The sequence below is a fragment of the Bufo gargarizans genome, chromosome 7 (genome assembly GCF_014858855.1).
Source record: "Bufo gargarizans isolate SCDJY-AF-19 chromosome 7, ASM1485885v1, whole genome shotgun sequence".
Lineage (NCBI taxonomy): Eukaryota > Metazoa > Chordata > Amphibia > Anura > Bufonidae > Bufo > Bufo gargarizans.
Genome location: NC_058086.1, coordinates 180,769,698 through 180,793,112, shown reverse-complemented (window position 1 = coordinate 180,793,112; position 23,415 = coordinate 180,769,698). Strand labels below are relative to the sequence as shown.

The 23,415-nt window shown below is 44.8% G+C and overlaps 1 protein-coding gene across 4 annotated transcripts in view; it reads right to left on the bottom strand.

The window, feature by feature from the left end:
* Positions 1 to 23,415, bottom strand: part of ERC2 (ELKS/RAB6-interacting/CAST family member 2) — an 881,888-nt gene that overhangs the window by 577,310 nt on the left and 281,163 nt on the right. For all 4 annotated transcript variants that reach the window (XR_006390837.1, XR_006390839.1, XR_006390838.1 and 1 more), the window contains 3 exons: positions 12,145 to 12,285; positions 10,356 to 10,496; positions 6,150 to 6,185 (listed from right to left, as the gene is read on the bottom strand). Coding sequence is in view for 1 of the 4 variants with exons in the window: in XM_044300746.1 (XP_044156681.1) it covers positions 6,150 to 6,185; positions 10,356 to 10,496; positions 12,145 to 12,285 (318 nt within the window). In the remaining 3 variants the exon portion in view is untranslated. The remainder of the gene's footprint in view (positions 1 to 6,149; positions 6,186 to 10,355; positions 10,497 to 12,144; positions 12,286 to 23,415) is intronic.

Sequence of the window (23,415 nt, the reverse complement as noted above, 5' to 3'; positions counted from 1 at the left end):
AGGAAGAGGTTAAAGGGGTTCTCCAAGACCAAAAACCTCTTTGCAGAAGGGCAGGCTGGTTACAAGGGTTAAAAACAAACAAATAAAACCTTATCCTTCGTCAACACTCCGGATTCAATGTCGAGCTCCTTTCTCCTTCATTTTTGGTTCCTGGGAGAGGGGAGCTTAGTGCTAGAATCGGACCACTGGTGAAAGGAGAGGTTTTTGGGGTTTGGAAACCATACACCAAGCCTGCCTGTGTGAAAAGGGGTTCTTAGTCTTGAAGAAACCAATTGAAACTTTTATAGTAAAGAAACTGTTCTCCACATATATCTGAGCGTGAAGAACACTTCACTTCATCAAGGGACTGACAGAGCCAATATATTCAATTCTTCTGGAGATTATCAGGAGAGGTAATCACTATTTGATTGGTGTGGGTCTGACTTATGGCCCCCCACAGATCTGCACAATAAAAGAAGGACTGCACTTCTATTGGACAAGATGCAGCTTTCATTGTGCTGATCAGTGGGGTTCCTGAAGGTGAAGGCCTGCCAATCAAACACTGATGGCCAAACCCGAGAACAATCCAACAATTTCAAAGCCCTCCAGAATCCCTTAAGACCCTGTTGAGGAACACATAATGATAAGGAGTCATGCTCACATTTTTATGGCTCTGAGTTGCACTGATCTGTAATTCTAATTCCATGGACCTATGCTGTACCTCTATGTGTCTCCAGGTTTTTCCCACAAATAATATGAGGTTCTTCAAGAAAAATGGTGTGATGCTCTATCACATGTCACATTATATGTAGTGCCTACAGGTGTATAAAATGGACATGCCGCAACTCTAGAAGACTGTGTCCTAAATACAAGAATTCAGAGCAAATCTTAATGCACAGCCATTAACTACAGCAGATACTAGTGCAAATATTTTTGGGAGGACTGAAGGGTGCTGGGATCTTTCACATTGATTTTTTGCATAGATAAAAACTACACTATGGGCTCACAAAAACAGGAGGTGTTGTCCATAGCATAGATTCCTAATGTCACCAGCAGTGACCTATGGTGACTAAACATTAATAGATGTATATGGTTATATTCCTTTAGTTTTTGATGTCTCTAGTTTGCCCAAGGCCCTCCATGCAGTCCACTCCTGACGAAGCAACTAGGTTTTAAATATCTGTCAATTGTCATCAACTGTTATAACATTTTGAAGCAAGAATTTCCTTTCTTAATTACTTTCAAAGGCACATTTACAGAATGTGAAACAGTCCAGAACGAAACATATATAAGCATATTTCCACTTCCATACACGTTCTTAAAACAATATATTACGGTAAATTAAGAAAAAAAATACTTGCATGCACATTATACAATGCAGGATCCTTCAGCGTAAGATACACATCAAATCTCTATATTTCCACTCTACTAAAGCTATACTGACTGAAGAGACCTTGTCCATTGTCCATAGCTGAATCCTATAGAAAAATATTCCATCAAATGCTGTATTATGGAGGTATTCTCCCCTAGAATGATTGCTTCTAGATGATGCTACACAGTGGCACCAAATGATGGCACGCAGAGTTAAATGGCTACGTCATATACTTTTTAATTGGCTAAGCACCACCTTAGCAGTGGGTGGTCCAGGTCCACAAAATCCACACCACGGTATATTTATGGCACGGTCGAAGAATGCCAAGAGCCCTGGAGAGAAACATGCGGCTTTCACAGCTTCCGTATTCTCTGCTTTCACATGTACAGAGCTCAATAATTCATGTGACTGGTCACATAATCGCCGGAATGCCGATTCTAGGACGCTGCTGCTGGGTCTAACTAGTCCCGGCCTGATGGAAAATATATTTTTCTTATTTTCCAGCTCCAAATCCTAGTTGTGTTTTACAGTCGGATGTGCCCTATAGTTAAAAAATACGGTACCTTAGCCAAACCCCCAAAAAAGTCTATTTTAGGGTGATGCTATACCGTAATTAGCGCTGAGCAAATCGAAGTATCCAAAGTGGACTTTGATCCGAATTTCAGGGGAAATTTGCTCGTGCTTCATGGTAACGAATCGAATTTTCCCTGAAATTGCATAAAAAAATAATAATAATATATACCTCATCTGTTTGAACACAAAGATGATTGAAGATCCCGCGGGATATCTCATTAAAGATGACCTCAGCAGCCTCTTCGCGCTCTAACTAGATGAGGTGAATATTATAATAATTTTTTTAACATCTGAAAGACCTCATTATTCATTTCAGATGCAGCGATCAGCAATGAACGCGGCATCTGGGTGATTCAATGACAAGGAGTGGCGTAATCCCCGCTCATCTCTAGCTATAATACTACTACACAAAACAGCTATGATATAAAAATCATATTTAACTTTTTTATAAGCCTAAAATACATCTTTAAAAAGCATAAATTGATGTTATAAACATTATATGATAGAAACCTGTATTATTCAGAGAAAAAGCCCCAAAAACATAGCCTAAATTAAAAAAAGATAGACATTAAAATGAGTGAAAAAAAACCTGAAGACCAAAATTACCCTGGTCGTGAACTGGTTAACATAGGGTAGTTTTTTTCCCATATACTTTCTCATATGTGATCCCGTTAGAATCACTTTGAAATTAGTGGGTGGATAAATCCTAACAAGAATTTAGAAAACTACAGGAAACCTAATATCCAAAATAGCTCATTTCCAAGCGATTCTTCACAAAAGATCTCCCACTTGTTTAGGGCCATCAGTGGATGAACATCCAGCAGGTCTGCATTGTGCAAATAAAGCACCGTAAAGAAGACTATTCTCCGCTGGCTCCAGGAGACCAGGACCTAATACAGTGTTGTACTGGCAAGGATGGGAACCAGTTTTCCTTCCTCTGTTTCACAGCGAGCTCTGGCTCAGAACACAACCCCTAAGGCCGCGCTCTGCTGTGCAGAAAACAGACACTGAATAGGGAGACTTGCTGGCCCGTGAAGCAAGACCAAATTAAATTCTGCTTCCCTGGTGAGGACACATCGTGTACATCTGGCCTTCAACATACTTGCGCTCATTGCTAAAATTGTGCATCGCTCTGTGTCTAAAATATTGTCGAGTTCTGTAAAATCAAGTTGGGCTGCAAGTTCCCACAACATAAGGCCCAAATACCGTATGTCTTGTGGCTCATCGGCTACAGGTCATTTGTGATGAAAAGACGGAAAGTAACTGGAATGAATAAATCTATAAAACTAATAAGTGCAGATGAGAACAATGAACGGGTCGAGCTGGAGCCTCGGAGACGAGAGAAAATGTTGCACAATGCAACACAGGGACATTTCTGCATTGCCTGGGCAAAACCGAGGACTGCAATTTGGGAAATTGTAATTGTCAGAACTGTCCTTGGGGCTTTCATTGTAAAAACCACATGTTAGTCAGACAATGATTGAAGCTAAGAAACTGCTTATTTTAATTCTCAGAAACCATGTCAGCACCGAGAAGGCAGTGCCTGAGCAACGTCAACTATTGCAGTGCGCGTCATTAACCTGCATTCGGCCGGGTGGGCCAACGGGTGGCATTTTCTGTCATACAGACACCTGCAGGGATGCTGACGAAAATGCCAGTTGGAAAACAGATGGATTATCAAGAACTTTACTCAAGGGCAGAGTATGCAGGGTGAAAGGCCAGGCCAAGTCACTACTTTCTATGTAATTTTCACCTATACCAGGGATCAGCAACCTTCAGCACTCCAGCTGTTGTGAAACTACAACTCCCAGCATGCTCCTTTCACTGTGGGAGTTCAGAAAACTGCCAAGCAAGTGTGCATGATGGGAGATGTAGTCTCACAACACCTGGAGTGCTGGAGGTTGCTGATCTCTGACCTACACTATGGAGAAGGGAAGATGGCAAATATTCAAATATGCCCAATTTCCGAAGAAAAGATGGCAGCTGAGTCACAGTACTGGACCACTGACTTCGTAGTAAAAGGAAGGATGGGAGCTGGTAATGGACTTTTTTTCTCCTTTACAGTTGGATTCTTAGAGGCTGTCTGGTTCTACATATTGAGGTCTTGATGTACTTAAGATACGACCACACGGCACAGTCATGTCGCGGTGGCTATGTGGCCATGCTGCGGTCAAGTACCTCGTGTCCATAGCTGACTCTTGTTAACTAATGAAGATGGCACTGTTTAGTCTGTCTGCATTGTTAATGGCCATACGATATTGAAGGTGCTATGCGGCCATTAACAATGCAGACCAACTAAGCAGTGCAGTCTTCGTCAGTAAACAAGAGCCAGCTGTGGGCCATACAGCCACGTTGTACTCGATCTCGTTGCAACTGCGACACAACCTCGCCGTGTGGTTGTAATCTTCAGACAGGACATCAATATTCAGATCGTTGCAGGTCCAGCACTTGGCACCCCCCACCAATCAGCTGTGATCAGCAGCCGCTGGTGCTGGAAATAACACAGGAAGTGAACCAGAAGCACAGCTCCGTATACAGTGTAATGGCCGTACAGCGTTACTGCAGATCAATTCGCAGAACTGATCTGATATTGATGACAACCTTCTCTATTCACTGCTACGACAGCGCACTCGGCTTTCTTCAGAAGTCCCATAGCGGTGAATGTAGAGCGCACCATGCACGTATGGCCACCTCTTCATTCACCACAATGGGACTGCCAGAAAGAGCCGATCCAGCAATGAATGGAGGATGGCCATTCTTTCGCAGTGTGATCTCCTTCACTTCGGAGGCCAGTTCTGGAGAGAGGAGCAGGCACCTGCACCTATCCGACATTGATGGCATATCCTAGAGGGTGCAGCTGTATCCACTGCAACCAGTCTGTCTTAAATAACTGACCTGTTCACCTTAGGCTACTTTCACACTTGGGTTTACATTTTCCGGTATTGAGATCCGTCACAGGATCTAAATACCGGAAAAAAAACGCTTCCCTTTTGTCCCAATTCATTGTCAACGGGGACAAAACAGAACTGAACAGAACGGAGCGCTCCAAAATGCATTCCGTTCCGTTTGGTTGCATTCCCTTACCGGAGAGCAAGCTGCGGTTTTCTTTCCGTCATGGGATGCGGAGCAAAACAGATCCAGCATGGCACACAATGCAAGTCAATGGGGACGGATGCGTTTTCTCGGACACAATAGAAAACTGATCCGTCCCCCATTGACTTTCAGTGGAGATCATTGGCTATGTAAAGAGAATACAACCGGATCTGTTCATAACGGATGCTGATGGTTGTATTATCAGTAACGGAAGCGTTTTTGGTGATCCCAGCCGGAAAGTATGTGTGAAAGTAGCCTTATGTAAGCCAATTAAATGGGTATTTCAACCATGAACATTTATCTCTTAAGCCTGGGATAAGTAATAAATATTAGAACTGTTGAGATCTAATGGTGAGAACCCAACGTCCAGGGTGGAGCGGAGTTGTAAGCAGTAGTAGTGGTCGGGAAGGCATGCTGATGGTCCACACAACTGTATTGGGGAGACACGAAATACTGACCTTCATGGCTACAATGGGAGTGGGGACTGGGTTCCACATTTTAGTGATTAGGTTTGGTTTCCAGAAATTGGGTATAACAGGTATCAACTACACACTATAGTGAAAACATGATCATGGCTGAAATACCATCCAAGGTAGGTAGCTGAAGACCTCTTTCCATATCACATGTTACTAGGGATCCTTTCGGCCCCCCTTTATGTCCTTCCCTATGCTGCGGTATAGGGTGAGCAGCAGAGTAATCCATCCCACATTGCAGAGGCTTAATGACAATTACACTTATGGAAAGGGAGTTAGCTCAAAAGTAATTATTTTAATGACAAAAAAAATCTACATATTGATTTCATCTCTAAAACCATCTGGACTTAACAAGTCATTATTGTAATTTCAGAATACATAAATTCTCAGCGTAAACTGAACAACATTAGAAGCCTGAAGGATCCTGCAGGGTATAAAACGAAGTTAACCCATTCACCACCTTTCATGCATGCTAGCCGCACTACCCCCAAAAAAAAGCAGAAGCTACTACGTGAACGTTCCCAGCATTGATACACATATATGATGCAGGCAGAGCCGGAGCATGTGCGCGCGGCCGGAGTGATGCTATGGGAGGAGATGTGCGCAGCTCTATGTCGATGGAGGTTGCATGCTGGGTGGTGTTTCTTAAAGTCACTTACAGGATTGTACATCTGATTGAACAACTGCTCAGCTTGCTACGTTAAGGGAGGCGGGAAGGATTGACGTACGCACAAAGGGAAGGGGGGAAAAAAAAAAAAGAAGGAAAGATTTAGGAAAACAGATTTAACCGGACGATCTGAGGCTGTCTGCAGAAAACAACTTGTCGTAAATACGTAGCGATGCAAGTTCCTCAGCATTCCATGGCGAAAGCGAGAGAGTCACAGGGGACGCGCTCCTGTTTACCTTGGCTGCTACAAGAGAATGGTTAGGAGCTGAAATGTACGGTTTACTGTTACTTTCCCTTTCTCGAGTTAAATAACCCATGAAATCAAGTAGGCCGTCCACTTCTGATGATACATTAAGTGCTGGACCCCAGCAATGAATCACCAGAAGTGCTTTTAGTGAAGACAGCTATTTATCAAGCAACTTTCAAAGATCGTAATAATAAAAGATTAATTAAGCACCATCGTTAAATACATGTCATTCATTTTGCAAAATGCATATCACTGGGGGTCACGGAAGGAACAGTCAAGGGAGAAGGCCTGTGGGGAAAATGAAGTACAAGTAAATCACTGCTAAGTCAGACCATCAGTTTTAAGCTCCATTATAAGAAAATATTAGTACCCCAAACCTTGGTGTGGGTTATTAAAGGGACTATCCGAGATCTATAATGATGACCTATCCCCAAAATAGGTAATCAATATCAGATTGGTGGGGGTCCGACACCCGGGACCTCTGCTGATCAACTGTTAGAAGAGGTCGGGGGCTGTTGCTTATTCAAGTCAATGGGGCTGAGCTGTAATAGTGTAATACCAAGCACCGCCCCTGGATAGGTCATCAATATCAGACTGGTGGGGGTCTGACACCCGGGACCTCTGCTGATCAACTCTTAGAAGAGGTCGGGCGCTCTGAGTGCTGCGGCCACTTCTTAGGCCAAGTGATGTCACCGTACATCAGTCACGTGGCCGAGCTGGAGTTCAGCCTCAATCATGTCAATGGGGCTGAGCTGTAATAGTGTAATACCAAGCACCGCCCTGGATAGGTCATCAATATCAGACTGGTGGGGGTCTGACACCCGGGACCTCTGCTGATCAACTCTTAGAAGAGGTCGGGCGCTCTGAGTGCTGCGGCAACTTCTTAGGCCAAGTGACGTCACCGTACATCAGTCACGTGGCTGAGCTGGAGTTCAGCCTCAATCATGTCAATGGGGCTGAGCTTTAATACCAAGCACTGCCCTGGACAGGTTATGTCAATGGGCCTGAGCGGTAATATAAAACACTGCCGCTACACTATGTACAGCAAAGCGCTGTGCTCTGAAAGCTGCCAGGAGCTGGCTGTACTCACCCGAGCTCCGGCGAACGCGGCGGCTCCCTTAAACAGTTGATCGGCGGGGATGTCGAGACTCATACCCTCGCCGATGTGATAATGATCACCTATCAGTTCCTGGATAACCCCTTTAAGGACCTGCGATCAAGTTCTAAAATGAAGATTATAGGGAATAAAATTGTTGCCCAGTGGAATTTTTTTATATACCGGTATATATATGAAGGAAAATAGGCTAAAAAAAGCATTTTCCCCTTACCAATCCAACACCACGGCCACTATTGGCTCCCTAATCTTTGCTTTCTGAAAGCTGCCCCGTGATTGGGTGCTACTGGCCTCAAAGACATTTTCTTCTTTTAGACAGTTTCACAAATTGACCCTATTGTATTACATTTTATGTGATTTTTTTTATCTATGTGTTAAAAAAAAAAAAAAATCTCCTTTTGAGCTTCTCTCCTATTTCCCCTGTTGTGGTTCTTCAGAGCAATTTATCAATAGGGAGGTTCATGGCAGGTCCTGTGAGGGAAGGAAAGTGTTCCACGTTGAACCTTGTATTGTACTGACCCACAAACATGCAGGAAAATTAATGATGCTGCACATTTATATGGTCTGTTTGCTCCATATGTTAAAGGAGTGAAGAGCTGGTGACTAACTAAGCAAACAACTCTGCGATTAATGAATGTCATTACGGGAACTGAGATGATTTAATAGGAATTTACTTGCCTTCAAGTGGTAACACCAACGAGGTTCCACTTAGAATATTCCCCTGTTAGGATGGAAAGGAGGCACTTTTTCAAAATACCACGTGTGTACGGCCACAGTTAGATTCACTGCCTTGTCTTATGGGTATAAAGGGCATCTGTCAGCAGTTTTGTACCTATGACACTGGCTGACCTGTTAGATGTGCGCTCGGCAGCTGAAGGCATCTGTGCTGGTCCTATGTTCATATGTGTCCGCATTAAAGGGGTAGTATGGGTTCAGAGCTGAACCTGGACATGACCTCATCTTCACTCATTTAGCATGTAGTGGAGTTTCCGCCTAGCAGGGAACCCGTTGACGTCACAGGCACAAATGGGCGGTCTATAACAGCCTAGGCCAGCCCTACAAACTGCCCATTTGTGCCGATGACGTCACCTGGATCACTGCTGGGCGGATGCCTCTGCCTAGAGTAGGGAGGAAGCGAACAAAACAGACCCGTGCGATGCAGCACAGGGCAAGGGGGAGCATCGGAGTAAGGGCTCATGCACACGACCGTCTGCTGTCCGCAAAAATGCAGATCCCTTTTTTTGCGGATTAGATGCTGTCCCATTCAGTTCTATGGGGCCTTTTTCTTCCATTGCATGGCTCAGCAAAAAAAGGAAACATGTCCTATACTTGTCAGTGAAAATCAGGACATGGTCCTATTATAGTCTATGGATCAGCAAAAAAACTAAATGCAATCATTTTTTTGGCGGACATGCTACTGTGCACAAAAAAAAAACGGATCCGCATTTTTGCGGACAGCATACGGCCGTATGAATGAGCCCTAAGAAATGCTTTGATGCTCCACATGCTAAATGGCTGAAGATGAGGTTATGTCCAGGTTCAGCTCAGAACTTGGACAACCCCTTTAATGTATGCAAATGAGCCTGTAGGAGCAACGGGGGCATTTCCATTACACTCCTAGAGGCTCTGCACTCTCTGCAACTGCCGCGCACTCTCCACTTTGATTGATAGGGACAGGTGTGATGACGGTTACACTGCCTGGTCCTGTCAAAGTGCAGAGCACACCAAAGTTGCAGAGAGAGCTGAGCCTCTAGGTGTAATGGTAACGCCCCCGTTGCTCCTAGAGTCTCATTTGCATATATTAAAACATCATTTTTCTCAGCAATGCGGGCACATAGGAACATGGGGCCAACACAGATGCCTTTAGCTGCCGAGCGCACATGTAACAGGTCAGCCAGTGTCATAGGGACAAATCTGCTGACAGATATTTTTTAACTACACTTGTAGCAGCTGCGATGTGGCCCCCCGGCTCTGGGGCCCACTGTGGTGCAAGAACATTGCTCCCTGGATACAGTGGAAACAGACAGGCCATCAACTGAAGATTCTCGATAACTCTTTTTAAGCCTCACACACAGACATACATGTTCTATTACAGATTAGGGCCATGGATCTATAAGGAACCACCGATTTTTTTAAAGATCCATGAGAAAAAATAAATAAAAAACCTGTGAAATGATATACCACATCCCATATCACAAGTATATTCTCACACCGCCCAGCAGCACATGAAGGAGATACAGTTGGTAACATGGGTCCATAGCTGTAGTGAAAGGTCCATGCCTGCAAAAATGCTTCCGACACGCTTGGATGCATTCTTACAGAAAACTTTTTGATGAGTTATTAAATATCCCTGCATCTGCTGAAAGTACAGTTACAGTAATGGCTGCAATCTATCAGGAGAGCCTCCGTCTGCTCTACAGCTTTGTTTGCACTATAGAAACAATCGCAGCAATAAACATCTTTTGCTTAGTTTAAGCGAAGGGTCGGTTTGGAAATGTGATGACAAAATTCCATCTTGAAAAAAACAAAACAAAAAAAAACACAAAAGGCTTTGATTTGTAATGACGATCCGTTTGGGTTCAGATAAGAGTCACTGCCCTTTCTGGCCCAATAACATGCGGTTTATATACACTTTCTGTGATAGACTATTGTTTTATTTTTCCCAAGCTCCAATCGCCGCTACTGACAAGACTGTTGTTTCCGAGTTCAAAGAACGCTTTGATGCAGCTGCATCTCTGTGGAGCGCGGTAAAGGCGACCCTTCCTACATGAGCTATCCAAGGATTATCAGACCGCCTGTAATCAGCCTCTTGCTACATACAAAGATGCCCGACATACCTTCTTCAACTGGGCTTCCAACTTACTACATTCCTCCTTCTTCTGCTCGATGGCCATTTCTAGAGATTTCAGCTTGGAGTCTCGCTTCACTCCTGATGAAGCCAGAGTAGATGCATGTTCCTTCAGATCAATCAAGCTGGTCTATAGAGGGGGAAAAAAGGGATTTTCTAAGACTAGAACGTCAAAGGAACTTTCGGACTCTTTCTAATTGATGACCTATCATCAGTATCTGATTAGTGGGAGTCTGAAACCCGGAACTCCCACCAATCAAGCTGTTTGAGAAGGCATTGGCTCTCCTGTGAGCACCGCAGCTTTCTCACAGCTTCCCAAGCACATCGGCGTACGTAGACTAGCGGCTGTGCTTCATGTTGCAGCTCAGTCCTATTCAATCGAATGGGTCTGAGAAGCTCCTAGGCTACATGACCGTGAATGGCCTAGGGCAGTAATGGCTAACCTCCAGCTGCGGTAAAACTACGACTCCTAGCATGCTCCATTCATTTCTATAGAGTTCTGAGAACAGCCGAGCAAGTGTGCATCTTTGGAGTTGTAGTTTTACCATAGCTGGAGTGCCGGAGGTTAGCCATCCCAGGCCTAGGGTACTGTGCGAGACGTCTGCGGTGCTCAAAGGAGCGCCTGTGCCTTGTCAAACAGCTGATTGTCAGGGGGTGTCATAAAACCTCTTTAATGGTCAGTCCAATTAATATCAGATTGGTGGGTGACTGATTCCTGACACTCTACTGATAAGCTGACTGAAAGGAGCCACATACTTTTTGTAGTGGATGTGCCTGGTATTATACCTCAGACTTATTTACTTAAACCAAAGTTGCAGTGAGCTGCAGTACCAGGCACAGCCACTAGGATCAGTACAGAGCTGTTCCTGTTCAACAGCCAGCTACAAGGCTGGAGATAGATGTATTGCAGGTTTTTTTTCTGGCCTAAGATATTGATGATCTATCCATGGTCATGAATATCAGATTGGTGGGGGCCTGACACCGAGAACCCCCATCAATCAGCTTTTAACCACAGCCACGGTTCACAGAAGTAAACAGTGTATGGAGCCATAACACCAGAGCTCCATACACAGTGTAGTGGGCATTCTTGGGTACTGCAGCTCATTTCCCATCCACTTAAAGGTAGCAGTGCATGAAACAAGAATTCAAGTACACCAGAGAGTCTCCATTGCATGTGCCACCTCTCATGCCCTGCTCTATGCACCACAGTACCAGCTTTGCCCAGAATGTTCCTATATAAATACTGTATATTGTTACAGCTAATATTTCTGAGAACATTAAAGAATAAAAATAAAATGTTCAAAATCTCTTCTTGTCATCGGTGGAAGGAAACATTACAGGCAATGCTCCATGGGAAACAGTGCTGTTTACAGATGGGTTTCTCTGGTTTGGCAGGTTTGAGCTATTTTCCATATTTTGTTTCCCATGGAGCATTGCTGGAAAGATAAATCTCCATACACTGCTGTCTCCTCAATGAGAAACAGTATCCCCCTTGCAGTGCATTTCAGCCCACCAGTACCCCGTTGTGTACTGACGAAGGGCAAGAACCCCAAAACAGTAATGTCTATAAATAGACAGTCTTGACAGGTATGAGCTGTTTTGCTTTACCTGGAGGAGTAACAGAGGAATAGCACAAAACAGAGTTCAAATAAAAGATGCTACAGAACGGTTATTTCATTTGGGGAATGTTTCACTCTAAACAGACATGTCAGAAGCAAACAGTCAACTGGCAATGTTCTAGACCAGATAACGCAATCCAATTACCAAGTGCAACTCACCTCTTTTTCCGTCAACTCTGCCTGCAAACTGTTCACTTTTTCTTTTAGATCTTTGTTCTCCTTTTTGTAGTTTTCAATCTCTTCTAGTCTTTCTCTGTCATCTCGTTCCCTTTGTTCTTTTAAACGTTCGATAATTCTCTCCTAAGGATTTAACAAAAGTAAGCAAAAAGAATATTCATTATCATACTGCAAATTGTCCTCACGTCCACAGATGGATCGTGGCAGAATCCACAGGAATAGTAGATGTACTGTAACCTTCCGATGGAGTCCAGCAGGACCAATTCTGAATTCTACACTAACTTCTTCACCATTAAGTAAAATGTCCTTAATATGTAAGTTTACAGTTGGCCAGCATGGACAATTTTGATGAGATGTTGTGTCACCGTGTGCTCCATCTTGGGCTCGTTGCAGTGGAAAGGTAGTTTGAAGAATCAGGCCAGAAGTAAGTGTATAAAAGTCTCTCTTCACTTGCAGAATACAACGTATAAGACATCCAGCCGTATTAACTACAAAGTGCAGTATGTGGCAGAAGATGAGATATGGTGGCTGGTTGTGTGGTAATTTAATGGTACTTATAGGTATAGGTGTCCACTGTGTGATATAGGGTTTATGTTTGCCTGGCCATGGTGGTTGTTCTAGGTGATGGGTGTCTTGACTTGTTTTCCCGTACTGGCAGCAGGGTCTGTGAAGCTGTGGTTTTGCTGATTATTCTGCTGCTGAAGCTTTCAAAAAACTGTCCTGGCTCTGATCACTCTGGAGTGATGGTCTTGCCGGAGAATTGGATATGGTCCCTTGGAGTAGGAGGTCTAGCATGTGCTTTCTTCCTCCACTCTGTCTGGACTCCAACTCCCCTTTCTGGCAGGAATTGGCAAAGAGGGGAGAAACAGGGTAGTTAGCCCTGTACCTGCCAACCATTACCTTCTCTGCTGGAACTACAGTGCCAGGTAAGACTATTCACCTCTGTCTAGTACAGCAGCTCATTTGCATGAATACTGTAGCTATGAGCTGCAATGATAGACACAACCTAAAGACAGGTGTTGCGCTGATTCTTAAAAAATAAATGCAGATCCTTTCTTCTAGTCCTGGTAAAGCCAATTTAAATGACATCTAGATATGTGGATCTATATAGACTGGCATGGTTAGACACCTCTTGATTGGGTGCCCAAACAACACGACTACTATTGGTCTTTAGAATATCTTCCCTTTAAATGCTATTTAAAACTGGTGGCCCAAACATGTAAATGCAATACGCAATAATATCTAAGTATGCTGTCAATAAAACGTGGACACACGTGGACAAAATTGTTGATACCCTTCTGTTAAAGAAAGAAAAACCCACAACAGTCACTGAAATAACTTGAAACTGACAAAAAGTAATAATAAATAAACTTTACAAAAAATCAGCTAATGAAAATCACACAATGCTTTTGAATTGTGGTTCAACAGCATAATAATAATAAAAAAACAACAACTAATGAAACTGCACCTGGACAAAAATGGTGGTACCCCTACAAAAGATTGAAAATAATTTGACCATAGGGACATGTCAAGCCAAGGTGTGTTCTGCAATTATCATCACAGTGGTTTTTCAAACTTGTACACAGTCAGCCTATTTAACCCCTTCTAGCCCGGGCTAGATATATTTATAGAGCTGGTCGTTAAGGATGCGGTGATGCGGTGGAGGCCTCATGCACACGAACGTATTTTGTTTCCGTGTCCGTTCCGTTTTTTTTGCGGATAGGATGCAGACCCATTCATTTCAATGGGTCCGCAAAAAATGCATGTCCGTTCTGTAGCCTCGCAAGAAAAATAGAACATGTCCTATTCTTCTCCGTTTTAGGAATTGTTACAATGGATCCGCATACGTATGTCATCCGTTTTTTTTGCGGATCCGCAATTTGCTGACCGCAAAACACATCGGTCGTGTGCATGTAGCCTTAGTGTATTACACAGAGTAATACACTAACAAGTTACCTAGGAGACGAGCCTAGGGCTGGATCTCCTGGGCCCCCGTAGAAGGCACGTCCGGATGCCGTGCAAGGCATTGGGCAGCCTCTGCATGGCATCGGGCTACCTTGTCACCCATCAGGGTCACCGCCACAGCAGCACCGCTGACCGCGACATAGAAGGAGTTAATCCACCGGCATCAGCTTTTACAGCAATGCCGGCGGCAGGGACTGCCGGGCCCCTGCAGTGATCGGGCACGCACCGCTCTGGTGCCCGCCCGATCACCACGACGTAATAGTCCGTCAAAATGTGGTAAGTCACTTGCCGCCATGATGTACTATTACGTCATATGTCAGGAAGGGGTTAAAGAGTGAAAAGTAGTCACTGTACGTTTTGGTATCATAGTGGGCAACACAGAACATGAACCAAAGAAAGCTAAGAAGAGAGTTGTCTGAGGAGATTAGAAAGAAAATTATAGACCAAAATGTCAAAGGTAAAGGCTATAAGACCATCTTCAAACAGCTTGATGTCCCTGTTACTAATTTTAAGGACTATGGGTGTCACGAGGGTGTCAAGACCCACGCCTGACTCCGTTATACCCGGGTCAGGAAGTCGCAGCGGTTGGCTGCGCGCTCTATGTAAGATAGGGCTGTTTCCTTATGGTAGCTTTCTGGGTTTGCTTTGCAACCCTTTTCGGCTCACTCAGGGATCCGTAGCTCCTTCTCCTCAGCTGTTCCTTGTCCAGCACTCCCAACCTCCTTATTTTCCCCTCTACCACTTCTCTGGTTGCCAGATATAGAGCTTCCTGCCTGGACTTCTATACTGACCCACTGGAGCTGTGTTGCTGCGTTCTCTGGTTGTTGGTCCAGAACGTTTCCCTCCGGATGCCTGTTGGACCTTTGTGGTCTGCTGTGGTCGCCCACCTGGGTTTATGTGTTTGTCTGTATTGTCTGTCCTCTCCCTGGTGTTTCCCTCTTAGTGTCAGTGGTGCGGACTAGCGATCCCACCACCCCGTTCACTATCTAGGGCTCATTTCAGGGAAAGCCAGGGTTTAGGCACGTGATCGCCGCACGGGTGAGGAACCCGTCTAGGGACGTCAGGGCAGTCTGGTGCCAGCCGCAAGGTGAGTCAGGGGTCACCACCTTTCCCTCTCCCTTGGGCAGGGCTTTCCCTTTTCACTCCCTGTGCGTGACGCCGGTCATTACATTATATCTGGCCATTATTTTGTGTAGGTAAAAAAAATTTTTTTTTTTACCTACTTAGAATCCAGTATGGATCCAATTGCTGCTCTGTCCAAACAATTTCTTTGGAGGTGGCAGGATTGAAGGCGTCGGTCCTCCAGCAACAGCAGCAATTACAACTGACCGCAAGCCCTGCGGTTGCTACTGGTAACCAGGTTGTTGCGGAACCCAAGGTCCCTCTCCCTGACAGAGGCCTGTAAATTATATTTTAAACTGCGCCCTTACTCCTGGTAATGAAGAACAGCGGGTGGGTGTTGTTATTTCCCTGCTTCAGGGGGACCCGCAGTCCTGGGCGTTCTCTTTACCCACTGATTCCCAGGCTCTTCGGTCAGTGGATGAGTTTTTCGGGGCCTTGGGTCTCATATATGACGACCCTGACCGAGTCGCACTGGCTGAATCAAGATTACGGAGACTCCTACAAGTAGAGCGGCCGGTAGAGGAGTATTGCTCTGACTTCCGTAGGTGGGCTACGGATACCCAATGGAACGACCCGGCTCTCAGGAGTCAGTTCTGCTCTGGGTTATCCGAAAGGGTTAAGGATGCGCTTGCATTATATGAGACCCCCTTTTCCCTTGATGCGGTTATGTCCCTTTCTATCCGAATAGATAGACGCCTTAGGGACAGGTGGAAAAAACCAGAGCAATTGGTAACCCCTCCCAAGCAGCAGTTAGTCTGTACGGAATTAGACGAGCCTATGCAGCTAGGAGGAACCACTCGTCAGGTCCGTCCTCCTGAGGTTCGCCGTAGGCGTGGGGTTTGTTTTTTTTGTGGGGAGAGGGGTCATTTCATTAATGTCTGTCCTTCTTTCCTCAGAAACAAAAGACCGTCGGAAAACTACTAAACCCCAGGCTGTGTGGAGGATGTCAGCCGGGGGGTATATGTTTCCTCCATACGTTCATCGCAATTTGTGTTGCCAGCGGTTATTGTTTTTGGTGTTAAGACGGAGACTATTTCTTTCTTTCTAGACAGTGGAACAGGGGTAAATTTGATAGATGCCCATTTTGCCCGCACTATGGGTTTGTCTCTCTGTACGCTACAGAGACCTATTCCCATATTCGCTATTGATTCTGCTCCTCTGTCTCAGAGAAACCTCACCCACATTGTTCATAATTTACACCTTCAGGTAGGGGACCACCATAATGAGATGCTTTCATGTTATGTTCTGGAGGGGCTTCCCACTCCGGTAGTGCTGGGCCTTCCCTGGTTGGTAGCGCACAATCCAGTGGTGGATTGGCAGGCCAGGGAGATATCGGAGTGGAGTGAGCATTGCAGAGAAAATTGCTTAAATAGCAATTGCTTAGTCGCCTCCATAACTACCCTACCTACATTTATTTCGGATTTTGAGGAAGGGTTGTCAGAAGTTACCACCTCACCGTCCTTATGATTGCCCGGTTAACCTTATTCCCGGCGCAAAATTACCCAAGACCAGGTTATATAATCTTTCTGGTCCAGAGAGACAAGCCATGAAAGATTATATCTCCGAGAGCTTGGCTAAGGGACACATCAGACCCTCTTCTTCACCCGTGGCTGCAGGGTTTTTCTTCGTTAAAAAGAAAGATGGGGGTCTGTGTCCTTGCCTAGATTTTCGCTAATTAAATCGGATAACCATCCGAGACCCATACCCTCTTCCTCTCATTCCTGACCTGTTTAACCAGATTGCGGGTGCTAGGTGGTTCTCCAAACTTGATCTTAGGGGGGCCTACAATCTGATTTGTATCAAGGAGGGGCATGAGTGGAAGACAGCTTTTAACACCCCTGAGGGGCATTATGAAAATCTAGTTATGCCTTTCGGTCTGACCAATGCTCCTGCCGTCTTTCAACATTTCGTTAATGACATTTTTAGTCATCTAATCGTCAGGTTTGTGGTAATATACCTAGATGATATTTTAATTTATTCATCTGATCTGAGAACACATGAGGCGCATGTCAGACAAGTACTGCAGGTCCTACGGACTAATAAATTATATGCTAAAATTGAAAAATGTGTCTTCGCCGTTCAGGAGATACAATTCCTAGGTTATTTTTTATCTGCTTCAGGTTTCCGTATGGATCCTAGGAAGGTCCAGGAAATTTTAGATTGGGATCTTCCTGAGAACCTCAAAGCACTGCAACGGTTCTTGGGCTTCGCGAATTTCTATAGGAAATTCATTAAAAATTATTCAGTTATTGTAAAACCCCCTTACTGACATGACTAGGAAGGGGACTGATTTTTCTAAATGGTCTGACGCCGCTAAAGTTGCTTTTTCCTCTCTAAAAGAGAGGTTTACCTCGGCAGCTGTACTAGTCCAACCTGATGTTTCTCAGCCTTTTATTGTTGAAGTCGATGCGTCAGAGGTGGGAGTAGGGGCGGTGCTGTCTCAGGGTCCGTCTCCTGGCAAATGGCGTCCTTTTGCTTTCTTTTCTAAAAAACTATCTGCAGCAGAAAAGAACTACGATATTGGCAATAGGGAACTATTAGCTATTAAACTAGCGTTTGAAGAATGGCCTCACTTTTTAGAGGGGGCAGTCCACCCCGTCACTGTGATTACAGACCACAAAAATCTTCTGTACCTCGAATCAGCTAAGCGTCTCACTCCTAGACAAGCTAGGTGGTCGCTATTTTTTACCAGGTTTAACTTTGTTATTACCTATCGTCCTGGGGCAAAAAATACCAAGGCTGATGCACTCTCTCGTTGTTTCCCTTGAGGGGGTAATGTAAGTGATCCGGTACCCATTCTTCAAAGAGGAGTGGTTGTTTCTGCGGTACACTCTGCTCTGGAGGGGAAGGTGTTAGAGGCCCAGGGGGACGCCCCGGTCTCTTGCCCCTCAGAGAAATTGTTTGTACCGTTGAACCTGCGTTTCGAATTATTAAAGGAACATCATAATTCGCACTTGCTGGGCACCCGGGTAGTAAAGCAACCTTGGAGCTATTGTCTCGTCGTTTTTGGTGGCCAAGGTTGCGTCAGGATGTATTGGATTTTGTGTCTTCTTGTTCTACCTGTGCGCGCGCAAAAGTTTCGCATACACGTCCTGCAGGGTCTCTATTACCACTCGTCATTCCCAATAGGCCATGGACACATCTGTCAATGGATTTTATCACTGACTTACCTTTGTCTGCGGGTAAAACAGTTATTTTGGTAGTAGTGGACAGGTTTAGCAAAATGGTACACTTCATTGCGTTACCCGCACTACCTAATGCTAAGACTCTTGCTCAGGTATTCATCAGTGAAATCGTGAAGCTTCACGGGGTCCCTTCCGATGTTTCGGATCGGGGTACCCAGATTATTTCTAAATTTTGGAAAGCTTTTTGTTCCCGTTTGGGGGAACACTTGTCGTTTTCCTCAGCTTTCCATCCTCAGTCGAATGGACAGACTGAGCGTACCAACCAAAACCTTGAGACATATCTAAGATGTTTTGTGTCTGAAAACCAAGAGTTGTGGTCATCATATTTACCGTTAGCTGAGTTTGCCATAAATAATCGTCGTCAGGAATCCACTGGCAAGTCACCATTTCTTGGTGCATATGGTTTTCATCCCCAATTCTGTACTTTCAAAGAGGGGGGGTCTTCTGGGGTTCCCGAAGAGGAATGGTTTTCGTCATCTCTTTCATCGGTATGGCAGAAGGTAAAAGCTAACTTGAAAAATATGGGAGGTAAATACAAATGCATGGCTGATAAGAGACGGTCGCCAGGTCCGGACCTAGGAGTGAATGACTGTGTGGTTGTCTACTAGGAATATTAAATTAAAGGTTCCCTCTTGGAAACTCGGTCCTAGGTTCATTGGCCCTTACAAAATTGTAGCCATCATCAACCCCGTGGCTTTTCGCCTGGAGCTACCTCAGACTTTTAAAATCCATAACGTCTTTCATAAGTCGTTACTCAAAAAATATGTTCCACCTCTAGAACCGTCACCGCTGCCACCCCCTCCTGTTGTTGTGGATGGTAATCTAGAGTTTCAGATATCCAAAATTGTTAATTCTCATCGGGTCCGCCGCTCTCTTCAATATCTGGTGCATTGGAGAGGTTACGGTCCCGAGGAAAGAATGTGGGTTCCTGCGTCTGAGGTAAACGCCGACAGGCTAGTTCGGGCTTTTCATGCCTCTCATCCTGAGAGACCTGGTCCTGAGTGTCCCGCGTAGAGAGGCCCCTCGTGAGAGGGGGGTACTGTCACGAGGGTGTCAAGACCCACGCCTGACTCAGTTATACCCGGGGTCAGGAAGTCGCAGCGGTTGGCTGCGCGCTCTATGTAAGATAGGGCTGTTTCCTTATGGTAGCTTTCTGGGTTTGCTTTGCAACCCTTTTTGGCTCACTCAGGGATCCGTAGCTCCTTCTCCTCAGCTGTTCCTTGTCCAGCACTCCCAACCTCCTTATATTCCCCTCTCACACTTCTCTGGTTGCCAGATATAGAGCGTCCTGCCTGGACTTCTATACTGACCCACTGGAGCTGTGTTGCTGCGTTCTCTGGTTGTTGGTCCAGAACGTTTCCCTCCGGATGCCTGTTGGACCTTTGTGGTCTGCTGTGGTCGCCCACCTGGGTTTATGTGTTTGTCTGTATTGTCTGTCCTCTCCCTGGTGTTTCCCTCTTAGTGTCAGTGGTGCGGACTAGCGATCCCACCGCCCCGTTCACTATCTAGGGCTCATTTCAGGGAAAGCCAGGGTTTAGGCACGTGATCGCCGCACGGGTGAGGAACCCGTCTAGGGACGTCAGGGCAGTCAGGTGCCAGCCGCAAGGTGAGTCAGGGGTCACCACCTTTCCCTCTCCCTTGGGCAGGGCTTTCCCTTTTCACTCCCTGTGCGTGACGCCGGGTCATTACAATGGGACTGTAGCCATCCTCCCTGGACGTGGCCGCAAGAGGAAAATTGATGAAAAATTGAAGAGACAGATAATATGAACTTTAATTAGGGTTATTTTATCCATAAGTCCCCCCTTTTGTCGCATTAGGCATACATGTTCCCATCTTTCGCATCCATATAAGTACTGCCATGAGCGCATGACTGGTGCTGCGACCATGGTGCTTCCGTTCCGTCTCCAAGGAGAAGGGACGCCGTAAACGTCAATCCGCGTCTGGTTATGACGTCGGATTGCCCTTCCCAGTGTGACGCTCAGGGGACGGGCTGAAGTGACGTTTAGGATGGCCGTCAGGTACTAGTCATGGCTCATCTTATCAGGTCACATGTGCTACTAACGGCCCCCAGATTGGCCAGATCTACCTTTAAGACAATCCCCCTTTACCCAGACTAGCATCTCCTCCTGACTAAGCAGATACGCGAAGAGGGGAAGGCGCCACTTATATCTCTCCCATTCCTAAAAGGTAATTAGTATAGTTTCTTATTGTGTTTTATGTCCTGCATTCCAATGTCATTCAATTTATAGGCTAACGCTCGTTACTTTTAGATAATAAGAGGACGCAGTTAGCACCTTTTGTACGCCATTTTGTTATACTTATACTAGCAGATTAGCCTTTGTGGAGAATGTCCTTAGGAAAGACAAAAATTTGAGCTTTTTGGCAAGTCACATCAGCTATATGTTCACAGACGACAAAATGAAGCGTACATATGGTGATACATGGAGGAGGCAAAATGTGCTAACCAGTGTCAGAAACCTTGGTCTCAGTGGCAGGTTATGGGTCCTCCAACAGGACAATGACCCAAAACACAGCTAAAAACATCCAAGAATGGCTGAGAGCAAAGCATTGGACTATTCTACAGCGGCTTTCTATGAGCTCTGATCTTAATCCTATTAAACATCCGTGGAAGGAGCTGAAACATGCAGTCTGGAGAAGGAAACCTTCAAACCTGAGACAGCTGGAGCAGTTTGCTGACGAGGAGTGGGCCGAAATAACTGTACCAGAAATTAGCTTGATTTAAGTGATTGCTGCAACAAAATATTAAGTTAAAAGTACCAACATTTTTGTCCAGTTTCATTAATTTGTTTAATGAATTATTCTTCTGAACCACAATTCAAAAGCAATGTCTGATTTTCATAAGTTGATTGTCAGTTTCAAGTTATTTCAGTGGTCATTGTGGCTTTTTCTGTCTTTAGCGAAAGGGTACCAACAATTTTGTCCACATGTGCAAGTCTTTACATAATTTATTAGCATTTAAAAAAACATGTGGCTTACATGTGGCCTTCTTGTACAGTGCTTAGAGAAAACGGAACTATACAATGGGCCCATAGTGAACAGTTCTCGGCCCTTGCAGTCAGAAACTGGGAGCTGGGCGTGTCATCAGTATGAGCAGAGATGTCAAACACATCTGGTCCTAGAGTTCTGCTTAATTAACAGCAAAAGGCCCCTTTATATGGCCTGATGTAGCAAGTAATTCCCGGCAATCGCCTGCTCATCGGCGGAGAAGAAAGCTGCATTTACATGCAGCGATCTCCTCCACAGTATGGGGAGGAGCGATCGCTAATGCCATCACCTGTCCCCATACAGAATCATTGTTTGCTGGCAGCAGAGTGAAGTTCAGACTGCATAATCTTGCTGCCGGCAAAGGATGATTTAGGTGTCTGCACCTAACGATCCGATTACCCGATGAACGAGTGCATCGGCACCTTTACACCGGCAAGTTATCGGTAAATGGCCCTTAACACTAAGAAATTGTAAAAATATGTTTCCGTGTCAGATGCATTTGTATTGTATGCTAAACAGATTTTTGTTTTCTTTACATGATTACGTGCATGGTTGCCAACACGCGTGAGTAAAGTAGCAGGACTTGGTGTGGTTGACAATGAATGGGGACAAAACTGAAGATTTATTTTCTGGTATTGAGCCCCTATGATGGATCTCAATACCGGAAAACCTAAACGCTAGTGTGAAAGGAGCCTAAGAACAGTTCACTAGAGTTAAGAGGCAAATTATATCATAAGGTCTCTACCTCCAGAGGAGGTCGAAAGGCGCAACGCGTAGAGGTCTGAGAAGGATGTTACTAAAGCTCAACTTGATAAGTAAAGGTTAACTTTGTGCATCATGCCTTTATACTCTTATACTGTTACTCACCTTGAATGTAAAGTCCAACACAATTAATATATATTCATTTGAGTATAGTAATACATTTTATAAACATATTGGGAGTTTGGTGGATATACTATGATCATCATAGTATGTTATCCCTTCTGGTTTTTAGCAAGGTTTTATGGGATTGGGTCTTTGTGTATTAATTCATTATATTAATAAAGATTAATGGTGGTTTACATATTCCCCAAGAGAATCTCCTTATATTGTCAGGTGTCTTGTGGACCTGGGACGACACACATCCTGGGAGGGTGATCCACAGCACTGAGTGCAAACAAGAAGTGAAGGGGAGCTTGTGGGGTTCATGGTAACACTGAGATGTTTGGAAAGATTCAATATGTAATGAATGGCAAACTGAGAAATAGGACCCTACTGGTTCGCTAACATATTTGGTTTGGGCTAAAATTAGGTAACTTAGCCTAAGGAATTGTGAATTCTTCACCCTTTACCACTGTAACGACCTGCGGACTTTCCCAGAGAAGAATCCTCAGGCTGTTACACTGGAATAGTCTGTATTACAATAGCTGATACGTAGAGGAGCTGAAGTTTCCAGGTTGTGGTACCAGGGCAGAAAGCAGAAATCTTAGTTTGATGGAGCACGGGTGGAGGTTGGCATAGTTCAATCATAAGCAGAGAACAGGCAGAGGTCAGGGCAGGAGCAGAAAAAGTGGATAAGGTCAGGAACATAAGTCAGGAATTTAGTCTCTTTAACTTTATGAAGCAGGAGTAAACATATCACTGCAGACACAACCAAATGGACCTTCTTGCTCAGGTCAAAAGTGAGGTGGGAAAGATCCTTTTGAAGCCTAGGGGAACTTGGAATTGGCAGGGGCATTTAGAATGCACAATCACTTTAAGAGACCGGCAGCCAGAGCACAGGCTTGACGCAGCAGCCAAGAGATGCCGATGCAGGTGGAGAAAGATGGCCAAGGAAATACCGGCAGAGGTCTGTTGTGAAACAACAGTAAGCCAACAAGTCAAACAGTACAAGTCAATATGTTCCTCACTCCATTTCAGCCTTTGAATAATGACAGTCATAGACTTTAGGGCAGTAAATAATTACGTTTTTGTATAAGGTAACTCTTCGAATACA